General features: G+C 41.2%; 2 protein-coding genes across 2 annotated transcripts in view; both read left to right on the top strand.

Moving 5' to 3' along the window:
* The first annotated feature begins 232 nt into the window (after positions 1–232).
* Positions 233–15,855, top strand: nfx1 (nuclear transcription factor, X-box binding 1). Its single transcript, XM_050056946.1, has 23 exons — positions 233–487; positions 1,241–2,173; positions 2,678–2,839; positions 3,170–3,247; positions 3,420–3,525; positions 4,057–4,128; positions 4,256–4,395; positions 4,524–4,623; positions 4,730–4,947; positions 5,724–5,821; positions 5,929–5,959; positions 6,054–6,136; positions 6,612–6,720; positions 6,950–7,069; positions 8,192–8,271; positions 8,362–8,592; positions 9,127–9,200; positions 9,724–9,825; positions 10,275–10,412; positions 10,529–10,595; positions 13,695–13,840; positions 13,942–14,046; positions 15,440–15,855. The coding sequence occupies exons 1-23, from the start codon at positions 469–471 to the stop codon at positions 15,513–15,515; spliced, it is 3,288 nt and encodes a 1,095-aa protein (XP_049912903.1). The 5' UTR covers positions 233–468; the 3' UTR covers positions 15,516–15,855.
* A 3,011-nt stretch (positions 15,856–18,866) lies between these two features.
* The window catches only part of smarcd3b (SWI/SNF related, matrix associated, actin dependent regulator of chromatin, subfamily d, member 3b), a 55,852-nt gene continuing 51,443 nt past the window's right edge, over positions 18,867–23,275 (top strand). The window contains exon 1 of the mRNA XM_050056338.1: positions 18,867–19,085. Within this exon, the coding sequence (XP_049912295.1) occupies positions 19,074–19,085 (12 nt within the window). The 5' untranslated portion in view covers positions 18,867–19,073. The remainder of the gene's footprint in view (positions 19,086–23,275) is intronic.

The following is a 23,275-nucleotide window of genomic DNA, read 5'->3' as shown; positions in this document are numbered from 1 at the left end:
CAAATATCTTTTTATGCCATGAATGGGTTTATGGTTCTCAGTTAATTATTAATAACTAATAACTGTTATATCATTAACTTGGTTTATCGTGTTTTAAACCGTATTTTATAACCACAATGTTATCAGACGGAGGTTCTGTATGTGTTATGTTAAATATTTAGAATTCTCTTGACATGCAATCACTTCCGGTTTTACTTTGGAAACACTGACCGGAAGTTCCTGTTTTAATTCTTGCTAGCTTAATATAGCTTGTGTTAGCTTTAAGCTAGTGTTAATAAAGTGAGTTGAAGGTGGGAGGGGATTGGCTCTGCCTGTTTAGGGAGTTCGCCTCAGTTTTGACAACCAGAACACAACTGGGAAAGTGGACATTGTCGCCGAGTACCTGGACACCCCTGTCATATCTCGCAAAACAGCCTGTTGTCCTCAAACTTGTGTCGTGTGAGAAGCAACAACCAGAGTTCAAACTGAATGGCTGAGGGCTCCTCAGGTAAGTTATCTAACATGCTGTCAAAATATGTTATCAGTAGAGTAATTATCGCCAAATTTAAACTCAACTGCTCTGTAATGCCACACCGCCCCTTTAAAATAGCTTGCTAACGTTATACACACTCTCTTCATGTGCTAATTTAGCTAGCATGTTGCTTAGCTAACATTAGCTAACATTAACTTTCAGTTAACACCAGCTAACTGACCGAGCAGCTGATTTTTCCATTTATAAGATCCTCGTTCGACTTGCTAAGGGTTGCTAACGGTAGTATTGCATCTTACGTGACAACACGTGACTGTGAACTTTGAAATCCGATATAACACCTGACCTGGGATACAGTAGCAGGAGCTAATAAACATGTGATTAGCCTGTCAGCTCCCAGTATCACCAGTGTGTGCGTGTGTGAAAGTTGTGAAGTTGTGATTGCTAGCTAGCTAACGGGTTACCTAATAGCTGTAGTATAACTGCTGGCTACATATCCTGAGTATGGGTTACAGTACAGGACAGAAAAGTACCGAATGACTTCATGCCATAAGTAAAGGAATGACATCAGTTTGTTTTTGAGAGTTTTAATGTTGGTGTTAAGACATTATTCTGGGCTACAGACTCAGTAATTGACTAGTGAGTCAGCGGTGAAAACTACTGAGTCATTGTTATTGTCATTTCTTATGTTGAACATATTTACTGGAGCTGTGTTTGGTTGGGATTATTATACACACAGCTTCAGTCTTTTGACACTTTTTCTGTTTGCAGATCCACCTGACCTCCATTCAGATGAGGCGTCACATCAAAAAACCTATCAGCACAAATCCAGAAGAGGCCGCCCCAGACACAACAATGACAGAAACCTGAATAGTTATGATCCTTCTCAACAATATGGACACCTTCACCAGGGCTTCAAACCCCCATTTAGCCATGATAATTCAAATTATGCATTGCATCATCAACCTCCATACCAAGGAGAGGATGGAGCCAGAAGGCGAGGCAGAGGTAGAGGGAGGAGAGAGGGGAATAGAAGTGTAAATGGGAATTTTAGTGGCTTCAGCTCCAGTTGGCAAAGACCAGGAGGCGACTTTGGTCCGTATAATGGCAACAACAGAGGTGCAGGGGGCTTTCACTCCGGGGCACATCCCATGGATGGACCTGATGGACCTAACTGGCGAAGAGAAGATACAGGAAGGAATTTTGAACAAACAAATGAAGACCAGGATGCCCAGGCTAAAAAACCAAGGAAGTTTAGCCAGGAGCAGAGAAGAGGACAACAACCTGAAAAGGGTAGTCGTTTTAAGGAGAACAACGCTGCAGTTGGGGGTCAGAGGTCAGATGACACCAAAGGAGAGAACCCCTCGTTAGACATCAGGGACAGAAGTCAGAGGAGCAGTACTGGTCCAGACTTTCAACGTGATGATCATCAGAGGGCACACACTGAAGCAAAACGACGTCAAGGACCAATCAAACCGCCCAAACAACCATCTCAAGAGGAAACAGCCTTGGAGATGAGGCCCAGTGTCCAAGATGACTCTGGCCATAGAAGATCATCTCAGGATCCGGTCTGTAAAGCTGGACGAGGCTCAGGACGACACACACCCCAGCAGGCAAGAGGGGGGAGAAGAATGCATTATCAAAACCACAGGCCAGGCCAGAGGAACTGGGACAAGATGCCAGAGAGCAAGGAGACACAGACAGGTTAGTGTGCAGCTCCCTTTAAACACTTAAGTAGAAACCAAGGAGTCAGAGATAGCATTTAAAAGCACACTCTCGCTGATTTTTTTTAATATTTAAAGAGATTTAGCAGCCACAGCAGTATTTTCCCATCATTTGACAGCATCCTAAATTAAATTTGTTTGGAAGCTGTACACACATGACGCCTTGTTACCTACTTAACCGCTTCTTGATATTGCCCTTAATTTTCCTAAAGAACTCTGTGTGCTGGTGACACTTTCTCTAGCCTGTCATTGAGTAAAACATTTAGTTTTGCGAGTACACATTTTAGCTGTCTTGTGTGTATCATTCTATACTCAATACCCTGTAATTTAGCAGAATAGATTTTGATAATAACCTGTGGGTTTGAATCAGCCTCCTCAGCACATCATTATTTTTTAACAGAGCTGCCTGTGTTCCTGAGGTTAAAGATGTTAAGTGTCTGATTCACTCCTTGTTTCCTGAACTGTCAATCTCTTCCTTCCACAGGATGTCTGATAGAGCAGCTGTCAGAGGAGAAGTACGAGTGCATGGTTTGCTGTGATGTCATCCGGTGCATGGCCCCGGTGTGGAGCTGCCAGAGCTGCTTCCACGTCTTCCACCTGAACTGTATCAAGAAGTGGGCTCGATCCCCGGCCTCTCAGGCAGACGGTACGACCTTTAAACAACATCTGGATGTTTGCTACACAGTTTTAGCAGCTCTGACCCACAGTGCACTCAGAATGGTTATCTCTGTGAGGCTATGAAACAGCAGAACATAATCCACTGTAATGCATAATACTGTTGTGGAGATGGACAATACCTATTTGTGCCCATTAACAATAGCAAAGAAGAGCAGCACCCAGGCTTTGAAGCTCCTGCTGCATCAACAATGTGTGTTGTGTTGCGTTGCAGTTTTAGGCCAGTGGGAATATCTGCTGTTCTCTGTATGAAAAGTTAATACAAAAATGTTTATACGCTAAAACAAAGCTGTTTTTTCAGAATCAGCTAAAGGCTGGAGATGTCCGGCCTGCCAGAATGTTGCACTGAAACCACCAACGTCCTACACCTGCTTCTGTGGTGAGTGACTGTTTAGTTATGCATTTAAATACGTAATTATAAACATGAATCTATTTGTTGTCAGGTCAGATTATTTAATGTTTATTTTTTAGTCCTATAACTGATCGAGTCTGTGACTGCAAATGAGATAATCAAAGTCATCACTCCTTTTTGTTCCACATTTGATTGGCAGGTAAAGTGACAAACCCAGAGTGGCAGCGCAGTGAGATTCCTCACACCTGTGGTGACATGTGTGGGAAGAAAAGGAGCGGAGTGGACTGTAACCACCCCTGTAACATGTGAGCTTTAAAAATCACAGGGAGACAGTCATGGTGTCTGTCTCTTGTAATGTCAAGGTATTTTTGGGAAAAGCTATGAGTTGGCCCTTTGGAGGGACAGTATCGCCAGTACATTTGTTTTGTTTTTGTTTTTTTAAATTAATCATTCCCAAGTCGTGAACTTGCTGATTAGTCAATAAAGATATATTCTGATGAAATGCTTTGGGGCATGTAAACGCACATCTTATCGGATCACTTATTTAGCATCCATGTAAACAGTGAAGTTGGAATCTCTAATCAGATTGATTTCAATAAGGTTGAGGGAGTGTTATCCACGTAACCACAGCTGCCCCTAAAGATCTGTGATTATATCGTAGGTGGGAATTTAAGTCCAGCATAGAACAAAAAGTTAATTAGTAAAATATGTGGGAAAAAGTACTATGATCTTGATTTTCAAAACTAGCAAAAATTACACTGTAGTACAGATTTTGCATGCATTTTTTAATAATGTGAGTATTTGTGTTTAACTATACTTTCTGTGTCTCCCTTCAGCTTATGTCACCCTGGACCTTGTCCGCAATGTCCTGCCTTTATAACAAAATCCTGTACCTGTGGGAAGACAAGGTATTCTGCACTTTAACAATGTTTGCATCTCTCTGTGTATCTTGTGTGTGTGTTTTTGTGTTATTCTAAGAGATTGCTTCCTGTGTTGTCTTGATGCCATGATACTGATTAAACCATAACTTTGCAGTCAACCAGTGCGCTGTGGCCAAGGTACAGTTCTCCGGTGTGACAAGGCGTGTGGTGCCTTCCTTAACTGTGCTAAACACACCTGCACCCAGGTGTGCCACAGTGGGGCATGTCAACCCTGCCAGCTGCAAGTTCAGCAGGGTGAGTCTCACTTTGCCAGCACAGCTCCACACAGTGCAGTGTTTTTTTTTTGTTTTTTTTAAATCTTGGCAACTTTGTCTTAGCATAAATGGTTTTAATTCTTGTCTGTTTTTTTTTTTTTTCTTTAGTGTGCTACTGCGGCGTTACCACTCGTGAAGTCCTGTGTGGCACAGATAGAGATGGATTTGATGGTTCGGGACATTTCTCCTGTCAAAAATTATGTGGGAAGTAAGTCAGCACTAATGATGTCTAACATCTGATAATATTAATTAAAAAATCTTATTTCAGTGAGACAGTTCCCACCTCTGCCTGACACTTAGTTTTCTCCATTCAGGATGCTAAACTGCGAAGCTCACCGGTGCCAGCAGGTATGCCACCGTGGCGCGTGTCAGCCGTGCCCACTCTCCCCAAGCTTGGTGAAGACGTGTCCTTGTGGTCAGACACCACTGGCCAAGCTCATGGAACTGGGCTACTCTGAACGACGAAGCTGCTCTGATGCCATCCCCTCCTGTGGGAAGACGTGCAACAAACCCCTGGCCTGTGGCTCCAGCGGTAAGGAAGAGGGACAAAGGGTGCCTTAACTAGTAACAGGCCTGTGTTTTTCATAAGTTTGTAGCTGCCTGTCGACATGCTCAGACACTCTCACTAGATTCAGAATAATTTCTCATAATGTAGCATAACAGGTTAAGCAAGGGAAGTGAAGCTATCCTCACACAAGATCTGAAACTGACCAGGTATAGGATATGAATTTGTGTTATGGCTCTGAAAGGTTTTTCATAAGGGAAATGCTTTCAGCAGCTACTGTTAGAGGAACCTTACATTTGTGGTAATGGAAAAGCAGATACATAGCAAGCTAACTGCAACAGAAAAGAGGCCAACTCTGTTACTTTTCATCCCCATCCTCTCCTTCAGTGCTCACCAGCGAAAGCAAAAGTGAAAGCCAACCCAAGAGTCACTCTTGTTTTGGAATGAGCTTTGTCTGCTTGGCGTTATTGCCTCGCTATATTTGTGGGGCTTTTTTGTTTTGATGCTGTGTCCGTGATTTTTGTAGCTTCCTCTTGGATGCACGCTGCTGTGCTGTGTTTTTGATGTTGGCATTACTTCTGAATATCTTGTAACATGTTGTATGCATCCCATGAATCTCCTTAAACTAGAGCTAAAGAAATTCCCTAAGAAATGAAACTTATGTAGCATCCATTTTATTTTTCCTCCACCATTATCCATCTGTTTTCAGTCCTGAGACAGCAGTTTTATTTTGTGTGTTCAGACAGGATATGCATTATGTTGAGCTTGCAAGCACTGTTCTTAATGGACTCATGTTGTTTCAGACACCATCCATCTGTGTGAGAAGTTGTGCCATGAGGACAGCTGTGGGCCCTGCTCCCTGACCTCCACTATCAGATGCAGATGTGGCTCCAAGACCAAGGTAGGCAGAAACACCAGCAGAACTTTCGTCTTCAGTGTTAGTGCTGCTCTCATTTGCTGTGCTGTGTTCATGACACCAAAGAGTTAAAGCTGACCTTTGTTTTTCAGGAGGTCCCGTGTGAAACGATCCAAAAAGAAGGTGAGATTCAAACAAGTTCAAATGATATTAAGCAAATGCGGGATTGCCACCTTCCTGCATTATCTGGTATTTCTCTTCTGCCCTTTTTTTCCAGATGAGCTTGTCTTCACTTGTGAGAAGCGCTGCAACAAGAAGCGCTCCTGTGGTCGACACAAGTGCGGCGAGCTGTGTTGTGTGGTGAGTATTCTATGACTCTGTATTAATGTTGCGTAGTTTATACTCTCCAAACTCTCAATACAGTTAAACAAATTGATGTTAAAAGTGACAAAAGAGCTCAGATTATGCTGGTGTTGTGTAGTTTAACTTGTGATATTTTGTGTAATAATATAAAAAGGTTTTCTACCACTGAACACATGGCCTGAGTAACACTGTACGGTGATGTGACGTCAAATGCCATTCAGTGGTATGTCAACTTAAATAGAGGTCCTGCAATACAATACAATACAATAGACACAAAGAGGCTAGATACACATCTTAAGGTGACACAGAAATTTAATTTCAGCTTAAAGCACACATTTGATAAAAGTGTTCAAAGTTCTTTTATATTGAACTCAAGGTCTTGCAATCCATTCAAATAGCAGTAAAAGTTTAATTATTAGGACATTGCTATTCAATAGGAGGTGGTGTCACTGGTGTCTGTCTGTCTATCTAGAATGTAGAGCACAAGTGTCCCCTGATCTGCGGCTACAAGCTCAACTGTGGCCTCCACCGCTGCCAGGAGCCCTGTCACCGTGGAAACTGTGAGCCCTGCTGGCAGTCCAGTGAGTCCTGCAGGCATTTAATGTGGTCCAACAACACTGTATTTATGAGTCAAGTCTCAGAAGTACCACAGAGTTATTCTGCCATTTAAGAAAAAAAAACTAATTTGAGGCTTTACATCATCTTTGTGTCATTTTCTGTCCTCTGTGGTATTATGTCTGGCAGTAATGTGCCGTGACCATGTCACAGAGCTCATATCCTATGTGGTGTCATGATTCCTTCTGTTTGTAGGTTTTGATGAGCTGGCTTGTTACTGCGGGCTCACTGTCTTGTACCCGCCCATCCCCTGCGGCACAAAGCCACCGGAGTGCAAAAATTTATGCACAAGAAGACACGAGTGTGACCACCCAGGTGAGATGAAACAGGAAACGTTACGGCTGCTCGTTTATGGCAAAAATTATATCAGAAATATTTTGGTTAATGGTGATATCACGGTTATTTAACACGATTACTCGCTGATATTGGAGGATTTTCTTGAATTTCTACATGATTTATAGCTATAAACATGGCCCAAGAGGAAAGGGAAAGTCTCGCTAAATTTTGTTAAATTTGTTGCTAGTTGCTTTTTTTTTAGAAATTAAGTCACTAAGAGGGTTGAAAAGTCACTAAACCTAGCAAGAAAGTCACCAAGTTGGCAACACTGAAGGTACTGGATTTATAAGGGCCCTGGTACACCGGGCTAACGGTTGGCCATTGGTCAGTGTCTGTCACCCTAATTTTGGTGTGTCTCACACCGCCAGCACTAGTTGGCCCTTGTCTGGCCCTTTTCAACTTTTTTGGCCGATTAAGTGTGTTGAATCGAGGTTGGAGACGGCCCTGTCAGTGAGTGAAATCACTCTGATTGGCAGTTCAGCTCAGTGCACAAGTAGAAAAATGGAAGTGAGGAAAGTAAACAAAAGGCTCAAGTCAGGTGGATGTAAAATCAAAACATAGTTGTTATATTGGATAAGATTATCTTTTTAGCCTCTGGGGTCTTTAGTAGAAACATTTTGTAATTGTGTTAATGTTCACTAGCGCACTATAAGTATCTTGTTTTCTTTCAACATAAGGTTTTGTTGTTAATGTGCTAAGTGGCTAACCAGCGTCTTGAATCTGTCCTGTTTCCCTTTTTGAATGACGAATACAGACTAGTTATTTACTCTCACACAAACCAGAATGTATGTGCTAGTTTGCTGTGGGCTTTAGTCTTTGTGGTATGTTCAAGTGCAACTTTTTGGGCGAGACAAAGGCAGGGTGAGGTCACACCACAGTTGGTCTTTGTCACCACTAGTTCTTTGATGTCAGTTTGGTGTATCTTGGCCTTAACACAAGACAAACACAAACAAGAGCATCGCTGCGAAACTAAATGCACCACAACAATCATTTAATCTTAATTATCTTGTTTTCATAATCATTGGAAGCCAAAATTGTAATTGAAAATAGACTGCAGTTATAAACTGTAAATGAGAATCCTAACATTTATCTCTCATTTAGTGTTTCACAACTGCCACAGTGAAGAGAAGTGTCCACCTTGCACTTACCTTACTCAGAAGTGGTGCATGGGAAAGCACGAGGTAACATCCCCTGAGCTGACAGTCTGCATAACTCGTTTTCATGTTTTTTTATTATGTGATTAAAGTAACCACTTTTTCTTTGGCCCACAGCAACGTAGCAACATCCCATGTCATCTGCAAGACATCTCTTGCGGCCTGGTGTGTAATAAAGCGCTGCCATGTGAAATGCACCGCTGCAGACGGATCTGCCACCGGGGCGAGTGTTTGGCAGAAGGCAGCTGCCAGCAGCCCTGCACGCTACCTCGTCCAGACTGTGGCCACCCTTGCTCCGCTCCCTGTCATAAAGGCAGCAGCTGCCCACGCACCACCTGCACCGCCAAGGTACAACACACTGCCACTGAGAGCAGCTGGGCTCCCAGTAGCTAAAATATGGGTTACAAACTTGGTACAGATGGTCGTTGTTACACCGAGGGCTTTGGTTCATGGGGAGAGTAGGCGTATTTTCCCATCATCCAAATATTTCTCCTCAACTTGATAACTTATTACCCTGATGAAAAAATGATTGTACGTGTCACATCTTCTAATTATTGAAGTTTATGTTCAACAGTCCAGCTGTGTATTCTCTCTGTTCTTTGAGCTACATGTGGTTTATAACGAGTTGATGAAATCTGCTGTAATAGTACGTAGCTGTCAAAAATCTTTAACTTGGATGAAATAATAACATTTCAGTGGCATTCCTCCAAACACAAGAGCTCAACAAACAATGAGGCCTTTCACAGCTGCAGGAATTCCTTACACACGCAGCATCGAACTCTCAAGAAACCAACATAATTTGTCTGCTTACAAAAGCCTTTTGGCACCAGACTCAAATCTGTTCACTCATATGTTTAACATTGTCTTTCATACTTTTCACAGGTGGCTGTGCAGTGTGATTGTGGGCGAAGAAAGGAAACGGTGGTCTGCGCAGAGGCAGCCACTTCATATCAGAGGTCAGTTTAACTATTGTTCAGTAGAGTTGGGCGAGATTGAAATTTCCCTACAGACATATGGCTTCAAGCAGTAATGTAAAACAGTATACAAAATTACCATCCAAAAAACACTGAAGAGAGAGATGGACAAAGATATAAATATTTATGGACTGTGTTCTAATAAGCAGATGTCTTACCTGCTGCACTTCAAAGGCAACTAGGCGATAACGCAGCTGCCACGCTGTTGTGAAAGCAGCATGGGCTAACATTACGGTGTCAGACATAAGCTAGCATGTTGTTTCTTTCTTCTGTTTTTTTAATAGGCTATACCTATGTGGGGAAGCATAGAGAAACCCAGAGAAAAAGGGAGACTAAATGTAGTAATTCATAACACTTGTAACTGAATATTGTCTTTTCGTGGACATGCGAGGAACAATATGACATGTTGAACTATAATCTTGTCATATCGCCCCAGCCTTGTATTTAGCTGTTTTAATTGTATATACGAAGTGTTTGAAACATCCCCTAATCCTCTGTACTGCAGGTATGCAGCCATCGCCATGGCCAGCAAACTGTCTGACATGCAGCTCGGTGACTCAATGGACATCGGCCCACTCCTCACTAAGAAGGAGCTGAAACAGACCAGGTGCAGTAACGAAGCAAATCGATGACTAAGAGTTGGGGCCAAGCTGCTGATGTAAAGTGTTTTTTGAAAGTGACGCACACGAAATGATTTAGGACACGAGGCATGAGAGGCTGTTCTCTGCAGTGATTTTAGTACGGGCACAAAGCAGTTTCCTTAAATCAATAATGAAACATTATTTAAATGTACTCCTGCATAGAAGAAATGGATTTCCTGCTCACTATGAGTGATTACTTTTTTGTTTGTGCATTAATATTTAAATACATCAATCAAAGGTAATGCATTTTAATGGATTACAGCAGCTGCAGCAGCCACTCAGATTTACCCATTTTAATCAGAATAATTTTAGTGCAGCAAGTTGAAGCAAATGAGGTGTGATTCACATTCAGCTTCATGATTTAATGCGAAATCTGCTTGAGTGTTTGTTTAAATGAGCTGGTTTGTTTTCTCAGGCTTGAATGTGATCAAGATTGTGCTACTTTGGAGAGAAACAGACGTTTGGCGGAGGCGTTGCAAATAGACCCATCCTCTGACCCCTTCAACGTCCGCTCTACTTCTGTATACAGCGACAGCCTCAAAGAGGATGCCAGGTCTGCCCATCATAGTTCTGTTTATTACCGTCTATAATTTGCATAAGGTAGTTTTGTCTGTGCAAACAGTGTCTCCACACAACACACTAACAACTCTCCATTCGCCTCTCTTTTAGAAAAGACCTGAAATTCGTCTCCGAGGTAGAAGAGGAGATCAGGAATCTTGTTGAGCTTGCTAATAAGGTAAGATGATACAAGGAATCCCTTGTGTCGGTATGGTAATGGCAGCTTGGGTGACCTCTGCTGCTCCCTCTGGTGGCTGTGCTGGGAGCCCACTGCTCCCAATAACTGAAGAAGAGGTGATGAAATGTTTGATAACCTTAACTCCTGTCCCGAACATTTTTATACTGAAACATCTGACTGATTTTGCATTTACATAATTACAAAGGATACTTTATTGTGCCCAAGGAATTAATTGCATGTCCCAGGCTGTCAGCTCACATACAACACTGTAAGGTAGCCGGTGCACCATCAGGAAAAAGCTTTTGAACTCCTACCACAACAAGAAGCTAGGCGATTTCAGTTCTTGCTTTTCTCCCTCCCCCAGCGCCATCTGGTTGGTTTTTCACCATCCATTTAGTGTAACTGCTCTTTTTATATGCTTTTGTATTTTAAGTGTAATTCATTAGCCAAAAAAAAGACAAAATGCACAATAAATTGAGTTGAAGATAAATTTGACTGAAGTTAAATTTCCTATAGCTTTTGCGATAATAGTGTTATTGTGAACTCGTTTAGACACAAAATCAGGTAGTGAAAATCTGATATCACACCAGCCCTTGTTTCATATGTAGTGGATATGTTCAAACTTTACATTTTTTCATGTTTCAGTGTGGTTACCGAGTGGTTATGTTTAGGCATAAAAACCACTTGGTGAGGGTTAGAAAAAATGTTTTGGCTTAAAATACTCCGTTTGGTCGACATAAGCAGGGATGGAAATGTCTGGACGTCTTGTTAAAAATACAAATATTGGTCGCACAAAAATGGTTACACAGTAGTCTGCTGCTGTCTGCTGCTTAGTCTAATGCCATCGACCATTCCCTCCTCCTCTGAATGAGAACCTCGGCTCATATGTGTGTTATCTGAACTAAGTCACTTTAGAAATGTTGATATGATATGTATGAGACATAGAAATGTAACATATCTGTGGTTTTGCAGACACCAACATTTTATTTTGGTCAATGGGATGCAATACCATAATCATTACAACCACTTCAAAATGTCTGTATTCAGACCAACCTAACTTATTGTCTATTACTGTTCCTCAGTATTTATACTATTACACTGTTCACTGTTATATTAACACTTATATGGGCTGCTTAAATCTAGTGTCAATAAAAAAAGAAATAACGGCCAGGCTCTACCTGATTAGACTGCCCACTTTTAGCTGTGACAATGTATGTACCACAGCCCACAACTTGCACCATTATTTTCTGACCCAGTTGTTGTATATTCAGCTATTTTTGAGCTCGGTTAAATCTCCAGTGGACCTGCAGGAAGGAACCTGCTGTGGTTGCTTGTAGATTTCTGACAGGACGGCGAAGCCTCTTTAGTAACAGTTTCTAAGCCAGACGAAATTAGCAGGTACCTCATGGGGCAGTTAGCAAAATAGTCTCCGTGTTCTTGTTTCGGCTTTGTTGGATGCATCGAGGCTTACAGGAGTGAGGCTGTCAAGGTCACTGTTGCTTTGGTGTCTTGCCAGATGTAAAAATGTATTGTTTATGAGGAGCTGAGCCTCTTTTTGGAACAGTGAATCATGGCGGCAAAGCTTTTCTGCCTCAGTCTGCCTGTCAAAGGTTTGATTATATTTTTTTCACATCTTAAATTTACTACATACTGCGCTGCCTTTACGGACTTAATATTCTGCCCTTGGCCTTCTTGTGTGGGCTTCCACTTTCCCAAAAGCAATGTTGTTAAATTTTATTCTCTATCCAAATGTTGCCATAGTACTTTCTAACTAGGTTCTGGCAGAGAGAGCGGATCAGTCTGATGCCAGTTGTTGTTTTCCCAACCTCTCCGTGTGTACTACACAACTATAAAACATCAGGTCGAACAGGCCACAGAAAACAGGTCACACATACACCATGTGGCCAAAAGTATGTGGACATCCACACATTATACCCATATGTGATTAATGAATGTCTCATATCAAAACCATGGGCGTTAATCTGCTGCTTTAACAGCCTCCACTCCTCCTCTGTGAAGGCTGGTTTCAGATTTTGTAACCTGGCTTCAGGGATTTGTTTTCATGCAGCCACAAGAGCATCGGTGAGACTGGACACTGATGCAGGGTGCAGTGTTAATTTTGGCAGCTATTTTAGATTTATTCTTTGTCATTAGACGAAATCAGTTTTACTCACATTTAGTTTTTTTTTTAGTCTAGTTTTAGTCAATGAAAAGTTACGATTAGCTATCTTAGAACGTATTATTTTACATTAAAGTTAGCGAATTTAACACAGCATAAAAAGCAGAGTGGTGTGCCTTCAAGTGAGTAGTAGTAGTCATATTCTTCCCACCTAATTTCCCAGCTCTCCAGTTACTACAGATCATTGTGTTTTACTTTCTGCTGAATTATAAATGAAGTGTGCCCAAAGATCTATATCTTTTTCAGTGCAAACCCTTTTTGTATTGAAGCCATTATGTTGTCATAAACTCCCTGTGGGTTTGAAACATCTTCACTTGTATGGCTGGGATTCTGGAAATCTGTGACCATTCCTCACCCAGTTCAACCAACGAAATTGCTTATATTTCGACTGACAGATGAGATGCACAATTAACAGAAAATATTAGGGATGTTATTCTCATGTTTAATCAAAATACAATTTTATATCAATTCGTAGGACAACAAAACGATATTTGCTTATATCACAAAGCCTGCCACGACACAATTTCGATTTGATTCAATTCAGGGCCTGTGATCGATGTGAGACAATAACAGTAAATATTATTGTACTGTATGTTGTAGCATTAAAATTTCCCTCAACTGAAACTACCAGACCACTCATGAAAAGCAGCCTGGACCTTTTTTGGGGTCAGAATGGTAAAATAATCGTGGGATTCACAAGGAATGAGCAACAACTTTTTAGAAAGTCTTTCCTATCTTGTTAATCATCTCACAACCCTTCAGACTGCATCCAGTGGTCCTGACCTCCCAGTTTATTTGAAAACAGAATGTAGATGTAGTTGAGTGATAGCAACACAACTCTGCTAGTTCCCAGATCAGTGAGGCTTTGAGATGCTTTTTCAGTATAAATCCTAATGGACATGCTAAACTGATGTCTGCAGGGAAAACAACCAAAGAGGACCCACCGTTTCCCACCCATGAACAGAGAACACCGGAAGATCATCCACGAGCTGGCCGAGGTTTATACTGTGGAGAGCGTGAGCTACGACAACGAGCCCAAACGCAACGTGGTCATCACAGCCCACAAGTAAGACTTTGTTCAATCAGTAACACACACGCAGCCTGGATAACTTTGTAACAAAAGACAGTGTTGATTGTGGAATTTAAAAAGATTGCTTTTCTTCTCAGGGGGAAGGCAGCGTGTCCAAACTCAACCCTGACATCACTGATAGAGCGAGAGATGGCTGTGAGGGCCCCTCCTCCCATCGCTCATATCAAACAGCATAGCAGCAAGTAAGTCTTCCTCTGTGGTTAATGGGATAGTTTGGGTTGTAGGGGTTACTTATCCATAGTCAGTGCATTATCTACAGTAGATGGCGGTCGGCTTGCCCCCAGTTTGGAGAAGCAGACAGGTATACTGCCACTGAAGTTAAGCAGTGTATTGCTGTGAACGGAGCCAGTAACAAAACAAATTTAAGCCACCCTAAAATTATGTCTACTTAAAAAAAAATCAGTTGGTGTTTTTGGACCAAACAGTCCTGGGGAATCCCTGATAGGAGCTGCGTACTGGGGATCTCTCCCAAGAGCTACAATCCTTAAGGTTTTTTCATCCTGTTTCAATCACACCACTAATAGGAACTCTGGAGTGGCGTACTGTAAGCCAGCCGGTGGTTGGTATAGCAATGTCACTTTTTTGTGTTGTCTGTTGTTTACAAGGCTGAAGGGCTTTTAAAAATGGTGGTTGCTGGTGGTGTTAAGCCAACCAACATACACTTACGATGTCTGGGCCAATCGCCGGACACTTATGTCACTTAAGGTTCCTCTTGTGCTGGTTGAGTACCTACTCTGAAATAGGAGCTAAAAAAAAAGTCCTTCAACATGGCATCCTAAGAACTATGATCACTATGATCTCCTAGTTCTTGCGGTGCGGACACAACCAAAACGGGGGTTCTTAGGACTATGAAAAAGTTCCTTCCGAAAACCCTTATTATCAGTTCAAGTGTTCACTATACTTAGAATATTTTCAGTGCTTTACTTTGCCGTCAGACAGCCGAAACTTAGTTATGCTCACTTCAAAGCTTAACTCTATTGACAAAACAGTAATTTTACTTCACAGAACGTGGGAGTTACTGGTCTACCACTGCCTTTATTGGTTAGTTTTCTGTGACTTTGGTATTTAAAGTTACTAACAAACTAACTGATCACAGCAGCAGTAGACCAGCAACTCCACATGTTCTGCAAGGTAAAATTACTGTTTTTATCCATGAAGTCTGGTGGCTATGAGGATAGATATAACGGCTTCAGTTCCCCGTCGGAAAGGGCCGTCTGACTGCAAGGTAAAGCAGTGAAAAATATTCTAAATGTAGTGTACACTTAAACTTACATTGATCTTTTTTAGGTGGCTAAAATATTTTGTCCAAACTGGAGATGTGCCAACCAACAACTGACTATGGATATGCACCTCCGAACTATTCCTTTTTAAGAGGTTGTTCTGTAACCAAAGGGCCACAAACCAAATCATCACAATGTGCCACATGTCAACAGTGTCTTTAAACAGCTACGATTGAACCTCTAACATGTGTAGAATAAGGATGTATTATGCAGCCGTTAGTTTTCAGTCTGTCTCCTTATTTTTCAGATTTTACTGCCTGCTTATGACTCATTTTCTTCTTGATTCTCCTCTCAGGGCCGTCAGTGGAGGCGCCTGGTCGAAGATTGCTAAAGAAGAGCCTATGATAGATTATTTCGATGTCCAGGACTAAAATGAGGCAAAAAAAAAAAGTCAAAAACCTCAGGATCTACTCACAAACATCAGTCTTCATCTGCCAAAAAGTCTGAATAACCTTATTTCATTTGTGTTCATCAATGATCAATAGGCTTCTGGTTCCATAATAAAATAAAATTGTTTGGGAACAACACTTAATATATCTAGGAGGAAGAAGTGAATGAGTGCCGAGTTAAGTGTAGTAGTTGTAAATTTCCCCTTGAAATGAGAAATTAAAGTTGACTGAGCCTTGCACGGATGATTTTGAAAGGCCTCAGAGTGTTTTCTTTGCCTCCTTTGCATGCAGCCAGTCTCTCATTGAACCCAACTTAATAAAAGCTGAATTCTGCCTTATTTAAAGGGTATAATTGTTGGTATGAATTTAATGCATCAGCTTTAATACTCAATCACTCCTCATAAGAATAGTTCATATCTCAACAGCAGGTGCTTCTTCAGAGTGAGTTCTCTGGTGTAACGGTTTGCCAGAAAGTGTTTTCAGCCATGGGATATCTTTTGTTCTTTCTGCTGGTGGTGAGCCAAGGCTTCAGTAGTAAACCTCTGCTGATTGAGTTTGTGGGTGGGTAGGAGTGGGCTGCACTGCGGAAAGAAAGCTTTGTTTGAAACACGGCCATTGTGCCGAGTTGTGCTGCACTTTCTGGAAACTCTTCCCTGGTAAAACCTTAAGGAATTTGGGGGTGAGGTCAGTTTCAGAACTTGTGGACCTGAGAGGGATTATTAAAGATATGTAACCAGGAGGATTACTGGTCTGCCTGACAGCTCTGAACCTGATCTCTACCTGATAGACTATTTCAGTCTGCAGCCTGAGAGAAAGGGGTCAAAGGGTTACTTCAGTAGCTTTCAACCTAGACCATATTTTCCCATATTTTGTGTATAAGTGATTAATGGCAACTACAATTTTTGAAATTGATCCAGTATTGAATGAGAGGGCTCTGCAATGCTGCAATGTTAAGCCTCGGGGCATGCTCACACGGTCAATATATGTGCACGAACAGCAGTTGTTTTGCCATTGATAGGCTCAGATTGTTATAAGTATCTAACAGCATCCCTACAGAGATAGACCTCTTTGTTAGAAAGTAAGAGCCTTTTTGTTTCACCAGAAACATCCCCAAAATTGCTATTGCCAAACCCACCAGACTCCATTTAAACAAACAGTAATTTTAGCTTGCATGGAGCCAGTGTTTTTTCAAATCCAACTGGGTGACTTAAGGGTTTATTTCAACCAAACCAGAGATGGTGACTATTGGAGCAGCAGAAAGACGAACCAAGACGGTTTCTGAGTTATAATTTTGTTTTTAGCGACTTTAAGTTAGGTGTCTTTGGCGATAGCAATGTCAGAGCTGTTTCTGGTTAAAAATAAAAGGATCCTACTCTTAAACAATGGTCTGCCTCTGTGGGGATCCTTTCAAGAATGTTGCCAGCGACTTGAAATAACAATTAGAGCCTGTCAGTGGCAAAAACAAGCACTTTAAATTGACGATACACATTTGCCCGAATGCTTACATTGCAGCCTCTTTCACAGCTGCAACGTTGTCGCTCAATACTGGACCAGTATTTTTTAAAAAGTTTTCCTATAGACATAAAAACATGGGGGAAAGGGTCCAGGTTGAAAAATACCAAAGTTACCCTTCAAATGAGTTCAGATGCTGACTCAGATTTGAGTCCTAAATATGCTGACATGACAGACCCAAGGACTGTCCTGCACAGACTCCACACTTCCAGTTTTTCTCCTTATATTTTACCTTCTATCACACCATTAGTTACAGGCCACCACACGGACATTTTGTGCTCAGTGCTCCTCACAGAGTGGTTTTGCTGATTTCAAGAGACTTGATGTAAAGACTACATAAAGATAGATTTTTCTTCAGTGCAGTTTTCATGCCTCATTCCAAAAAAGCAACTGAATGTCTTTTAAGTTTTACTAGAAGTGACATGTTTTAATGTCCTTTTAAAATACATCATTTCAAGTATGTTTCTCATATTTTATAGAACCGTTTATAGAGTATCTCTTCAGTGGTAATAACATGCCCATGATTAATGTTTCCCCCTCATGACATCAATATATTTCTGCAGCAGCTGTACATTCGCCCAAATCCCCAACTTCATATTCAGATCATTTGCGAGATATTATCAGTACGTCATTATTATCGGCTTATTAGCAGCTTTAAAATGAAATATTGGCCTGAAATGAGCATTTCTGCTGATAGGACAGGTTGATAAGATGACACTGTAATTATGTGACTTTAATTAGTCAGATTGGCCCTGGTTGCGTCTTTTATCAGGACTGTCTCGGGGAGAGCATCATCCAAGCCTGTTAAAGGAGGATGAATTTTACAGGTTTGTATGAAAATGTCACACACAAAAAGGAATGTTTTATATGTATCCTAAGTTAAAGTAGTTTGCACTGAATTTTATGTCAGCATCTGCCAGTGGATCATCACAATAAGAGTTAACATAAGTTAACTCCACTACAGGAAAGACTTGATGTTTTCTACAGGTTTAAAAAATGCATATATCTGCATTTAGCCAAAATGAGTTAGAAAATATTGGCAGAAATACCCAATATCATGTATCACCACATGTACTGGATCATGAATTCATGCTTTATAGATCTGTCAGAAGCATAATTTGGGTTGCCAGGTTGTGAGAAAGCCCTTTGGCTGGGATTTATCCTTTATTTTTGTAATAATGTCAGAATCAATTTTTTCTTTGTCCAAATCTGTTGACATACATGAAGAATTTGACTCCAGCTCTTAGTAGCTCTAAATGAACTCAAATTTGCAAAACACCCAAACAAATATAAGCAAACTTTATATCTAGCTGCATGACAAATTACATCCTATAATATTATAATTATTGGTAATCCATTAATAGATGTTCCTTTGCAGCCAAGGGAATTTTTCACAATCTTCATAATGACTTGATTGTTATTCAAATGGTTTGTAATTGCAACTTAAAACCCCAGCATAAAGGTTTCTTTATGAAAAAGTGCTACAGTTCTTTTGGTTAGGGAGCTGATGGTCCTGTTGTTCTGTTGCTGTAGTAAACAGGTTTTTCATTCAGTGCATCCCTGGAGGCCTAACATCCCAAAAAAAATGTCAGTCTTTGTTCTTGCAGTGCACGTATAATAATAACCTGTAGTCATCCTTTCACACTCCTTTTGTTAGAGCTTACATCGGACAGTACACCCCCCCAAAAAACCCGCTCCTGGGGATAATTTGATGACACTCCCTGCCACTGGTAATTTTTCATTATATCGACTCTCCAGCAGAGACCGCGCCTGCGCTCCTGCTCCCTTCCGAACAAGGCTTCACCAATCCTGGCTCTGGCTCCATCCCCGGCTCGGCGTCCCACAGGCCAGTGCTAATAAGTCGCCTAGCTGTCCAGTAATGGGGAAGTGATAGGGAGACGCTGCTGTCTTTGAAGCCGCGAGGAAGTTGAGGAGTGACGGGAAGCTCCGCGCCGCGCCGGACCGGACACCTCCACAGAGACACATCCTACAGTTCCTGTTGTTGAGTAGCCTAAAAAGCGCATAGTGATGGAGAGAAAGGTATGGATGCTTATGCTACCATTTGTTTTATTCCACATCACTTTGCCTCGCTGCGCTGCTCAGTATCCGCATCCACCATTAAAACTATTCTTTATATATTTTCTTTATCCTGTCGGCGCGTTGCCAGCCGGATTAGTGCGCACCGGAGTTTTTTCCTCGTCTAGCTGTAATTTATTGTGCATCTAAAAAAAAAAAAAAAAAAAAGGATTATTTTCCACCTCATGGTGTATTCAGGCTTATTCCGGCGCACAGCTGCATGGTGCACAATGTATCAGAGGATTTTGAGCAGGGAGTGGGATGTGGTTGAGAATATTTAAGGGGACTGTAGGCTACAGTAGCCTGTCTGCATCATCACACAGCACACTGTATAGTTGCAGCACCTCACCCCTCCACCTCCACCTCCCACCCCTCCCCGTTTTCCAGCCGACGCAGACACCAGCGCGGCTTGTTAACCTTGTCTGGTGTGGGAAACAGACACTTGAGGAGTAATAGAGGGGATGCACGGCGAAGCGAGAGTGAGGAGGACCATCCTCTCGCCTCTTTACGCATGCCTTTAATTCATTCGCCGTCTCTCCCCCCTCCCTCCCACCCCTACCCCTTCCCCTTCCCCTCTCGTTCCCCTCTTTGAGTCAGGGCTCACACAATGATATAATGGTGCTTCATGTTAGTGCCCTCACAAGTCTGCATGTGTGTGTTTTGGATCTTGCGGGAAAAGTTTCAGTTTCACTGTGTTAATCTGCTGGCAGAGCTGTGGGTGCACACAGCAGCAGGAGAGGAATTTGGGGTGTAGGGTTGAAGCCAGATCTACTTTTGCTGATCCAAAGGAAAATGTAGTTTTTATACTGCAACTGTAGCCTGCAATAGATTCACTCACTGTTTATAGAGCCTTAAAATCCACACAGAGAAGTCACTGAGCTCTTTATTAGAGAGGAATATGTTGACATTTTGGTACATTTTCGTAGAGTTAGAGGACTAGTGTTTGATTTGTCCCTTCTGGGCCACTGTAGAAACAACATAGCAGACTCCGTGGAACATGATCTGCCTAGTATGTAGAAATAAATGGCTCATTTTAAGGTAATGAAAACAAAATAATTGTTATTTTCCAGTAATTATAAGATAATGAAAACATAGTGATGAATATTATACAATGTCTGCCATAGAGGCTCCTAAATCATTCACACTGGACTTTAAAATATGATGCTACAGCCAGTTAGCTGGAAACAGGAAATAGCTAGTTTGGCTAATCTCTGGCTAAATTTCACATTTTATAGCTTGTTTGTTTTAATTTGTGCAAAAACCAAACAGCTTATGTTGCTTGGTGGTTATACACTTGAATATGATTTAGTCAGGCCAGGCTAGCTGTTTACTCCTGCTTCAAGCCTTTAAGATAAGCTAAGCTAACCGGCTGCTAGCTGTAAATTAGCTTCACATTTAGCGTACAAATATGAGAGCGCTAGCAATATTCTTAACAAACTTTATGTGAGAAATGGAAAAGGCCTGTTTCCCAAAATGTCAATTATTTTTTGGACCATTCTGCTGGTGCCTTTTCCGTCCCTAGGACATTAAAATCATGAATATGCAAGAGAAGTATCTGTATAATACATTATATGATCAAACTGTGAATTAAAGCTAACATAATGTAAACCCTTAGTAAAAACTACCATGAACACACACAAAATAGGATTTTAGCCTGTGAGAAATATAATGATATATAGCCTAGATATAATGAGATATTGGCAATGATAAGAGTCCTTAAGAAATCTTTTTCTTTTTTTTTTATTATTGTGTATCTCTATTTCCAATTTAGAGATAAATACACTTACGTCATCAGATATTCGTAATATGTTGTTAAAATGCACTTCTTTGTTTTCACTGTTCCCCTGGTTTTCACTTAGAGTGCATTTGCGCACTCTGGCACAAACTGAACCACTCATAAATTCAGAGCATTGTTGGAATGTACCCTTCAGAGAGACGGAGCAGCGAAATGCCAGGTGGAGTGAATGTGTGATTGACTTAATTGTTTGTTAATTATGTAGAAACGGGACACTCTGTTTCTGCGAACAGCAGGGATCTCATTTTAGTGTAGAGTGTCAGATAGGATTAACGAACTCACCCTTAGTCCTGTTAGCCTGGTACATAGAGTGCTCCAGGAATGAATCCTAAAACCCGAAAATGAATTAGCATTTTAGCATTTCAAGTTCCCTCGTCTCGTTTAATAAACTTTCCCATTTTTTTCTACAACATAAAATGCGTCAGTAAATACCCCACTTGTGAATTATGTGTTTTACGAAAGGTGGTTGCTAACAAGTGGCTAAATAAGACCACAGAACATAATCACGCCGAACATGACTTTACAGCTTTGTTGTGTTGGCAATGTTAAGTCATGTAACCGTAGTGTAATTTGATTATAGCCTAATGTTAGCTTTTTACTTCTGGTGATTGCATTTAGACCTCAGAGATCATAAAAGTATTATGAAGATTATGAAGATTATCTCGCTGAAATAAACATGTAAGTATCAAAATGTTTCATCGCCACAGAGCTTATTTTCTGCAATAATACAAAATCCAATGGAAAAATTCTATACGCCTTTTTTACTAGGGCGAAGCTAGCTTCTGCATAAGCCTACAGAAAAAACATCATCCCTGGGGTACTCTGTTCCCCCCTCTGAAAATTTAGGACATTACACAAGTCTCGTGATCAACAGGAAGTAGCATGTTTGAGTCTCTTAAAGGCCGGGGGAAGACCAAAAGTAAATTCTCTTACTTATTTTCTGTATTTTGATCATATTATAGATATGACTGTCAATCTCAACGTACAGTCCTGTAACCTAAATTGTTTTTTATTTGTTATAGCTTTATGTGTTGTTTTGTTTTTATTATTTCCAAAGATAGTTTTGGCAAACCACTTGAAGGTGCTGAATGTTCTCATGCTATCTGCATTGATGTCACGTAGCTACATTGTACGTATTGGTAATGCTGACTAAATACTACGGTTAGTTCTATAAATCATCTTTCATTGAGATTAAAAAATGAATGATATGGCCTGAGATGGACCATTACACATTTTAAATAAACGTCTTTTATTAGATTCAGTGCTGAAATAAAAGACAAAATAAAAAATCAAGTTTGATTTTAGAAAAGTTACAAAATGCAGATGGCACCGATTCAGTGAAATATCCAATCTCACTCTGAGCAATGGAAAAAGCAAATTTTTATTATATTACATCAGGAAAAGTACAGCATTTTATCCTTTTTGTATGCCATCATCTCATTCTTGCTCCGACAGTGTCAGTCAGTAAAACTAAAAGCTTAGAAGAGCTTGAGGGCACTGAAAACTTTTTGAAGAGGCAATAATTCTTGTAAAATAACTGAGTGCGTTGTCACTGACTTAATTGCGTATTTTAAAGGCTCTCTCAGATTTCAGCCCCCCTCTCTCCTCCTCCCTCTCTATCCTTGCTGCTCTGGTTTCATGTACAGAACTGTTGAGTTATGAAGGACTTGGTGACTCAGCTGCTTGCTGATTTCAAAGAGCACCATCACATGCGTTTCAGTTTGATGCTCTATATGAAAAAAACACAGCCATTTGGGTGCAATTAGTCAACACAGAATATTGCATAACCAGTCTTATTTCAAATAAATTGCTGCAGTACGTTGGTTTTCTGTAGATTTAGTCCCTCTGAAGTCCCCTACTGTATGCAAAGACTATTTCCATATAGTGTATATATTAAATTTCCTGGCTATGCTATAGAAATGTCCTACCTGCTCAATTTTAATTTGCATTATACCTTGTATCTGAAGCTTTTTATTTTAATTGTGGCAATGCTTTTTCAACTTAGTGTTTGCCGTAGACGTGTTTGATCCTTGTCAGCGATACAGGCACAAAAACTAGGACTAAAATAGCTAAATTTCAAACCACAGTGTTCCCTGACCCAGCTGCTGGCACAGATATTCCCTTCAGTATAAAAAAAAGGAGAACAGTCCATTAGTATGCAAGGTGCTGTCACAGCTCCTGAGGTCTGATAGAGGATCAGAGGATCAGCTCCTTTTACAGTCTGCTGAATGCTTGACCTGGCTTTTTAAGGAAAGCTGCACAAGAACCCCCCCCCCCCCCCCCCCCCCCCCCCCCCCCCCCCCCCCCCACCCCCCCCCCCCCACACCCCCCCCCCACCCCCCCCCCCCCCCCCCCCCCC

This window comes from Epinephelus moara, chromosome 11 (genome assembly GCF_006386435.1).
Source record: "Epinephelus moara isolate mb chromosome 11, YSFRI_EMoa_1.0, whole genome shotgun sequence".
Classification (NCBI taxonomy): domain Eukaryota; kingdom Metazoa; phylum Chordata; class Actinopteri; order Perciformes; family Serranidae; genus Epinephelus; species Epinephelus moara.
Note: the sequence above shows the minus strand (reverse complement) of the source record. Positions and strands in the feature narration are given on the sequence as shown.

What these genes read in the sequence shown, in the direction of transcription:
- nfx1 (XM_050056946.1), top strand. An exon ending in TGTAACCACCCCTGTAACAT is followed by an intron (nt 3,526 to 4,056) that starts GTGAGCTTTAAA and finishes GTCTCCCTTCAG; the next exon opens with CTTATGTCACCCTGGACCTT. An exon ending in AGCCTCAAAGAGGATGCCAG is followed by an intron (nt 10,413 to 10,528) that starts GTCTGCCCATCA and finishes CCTCTCTTTTAG; the next exon opens with AAAAGACCTGAAATTCGTCT.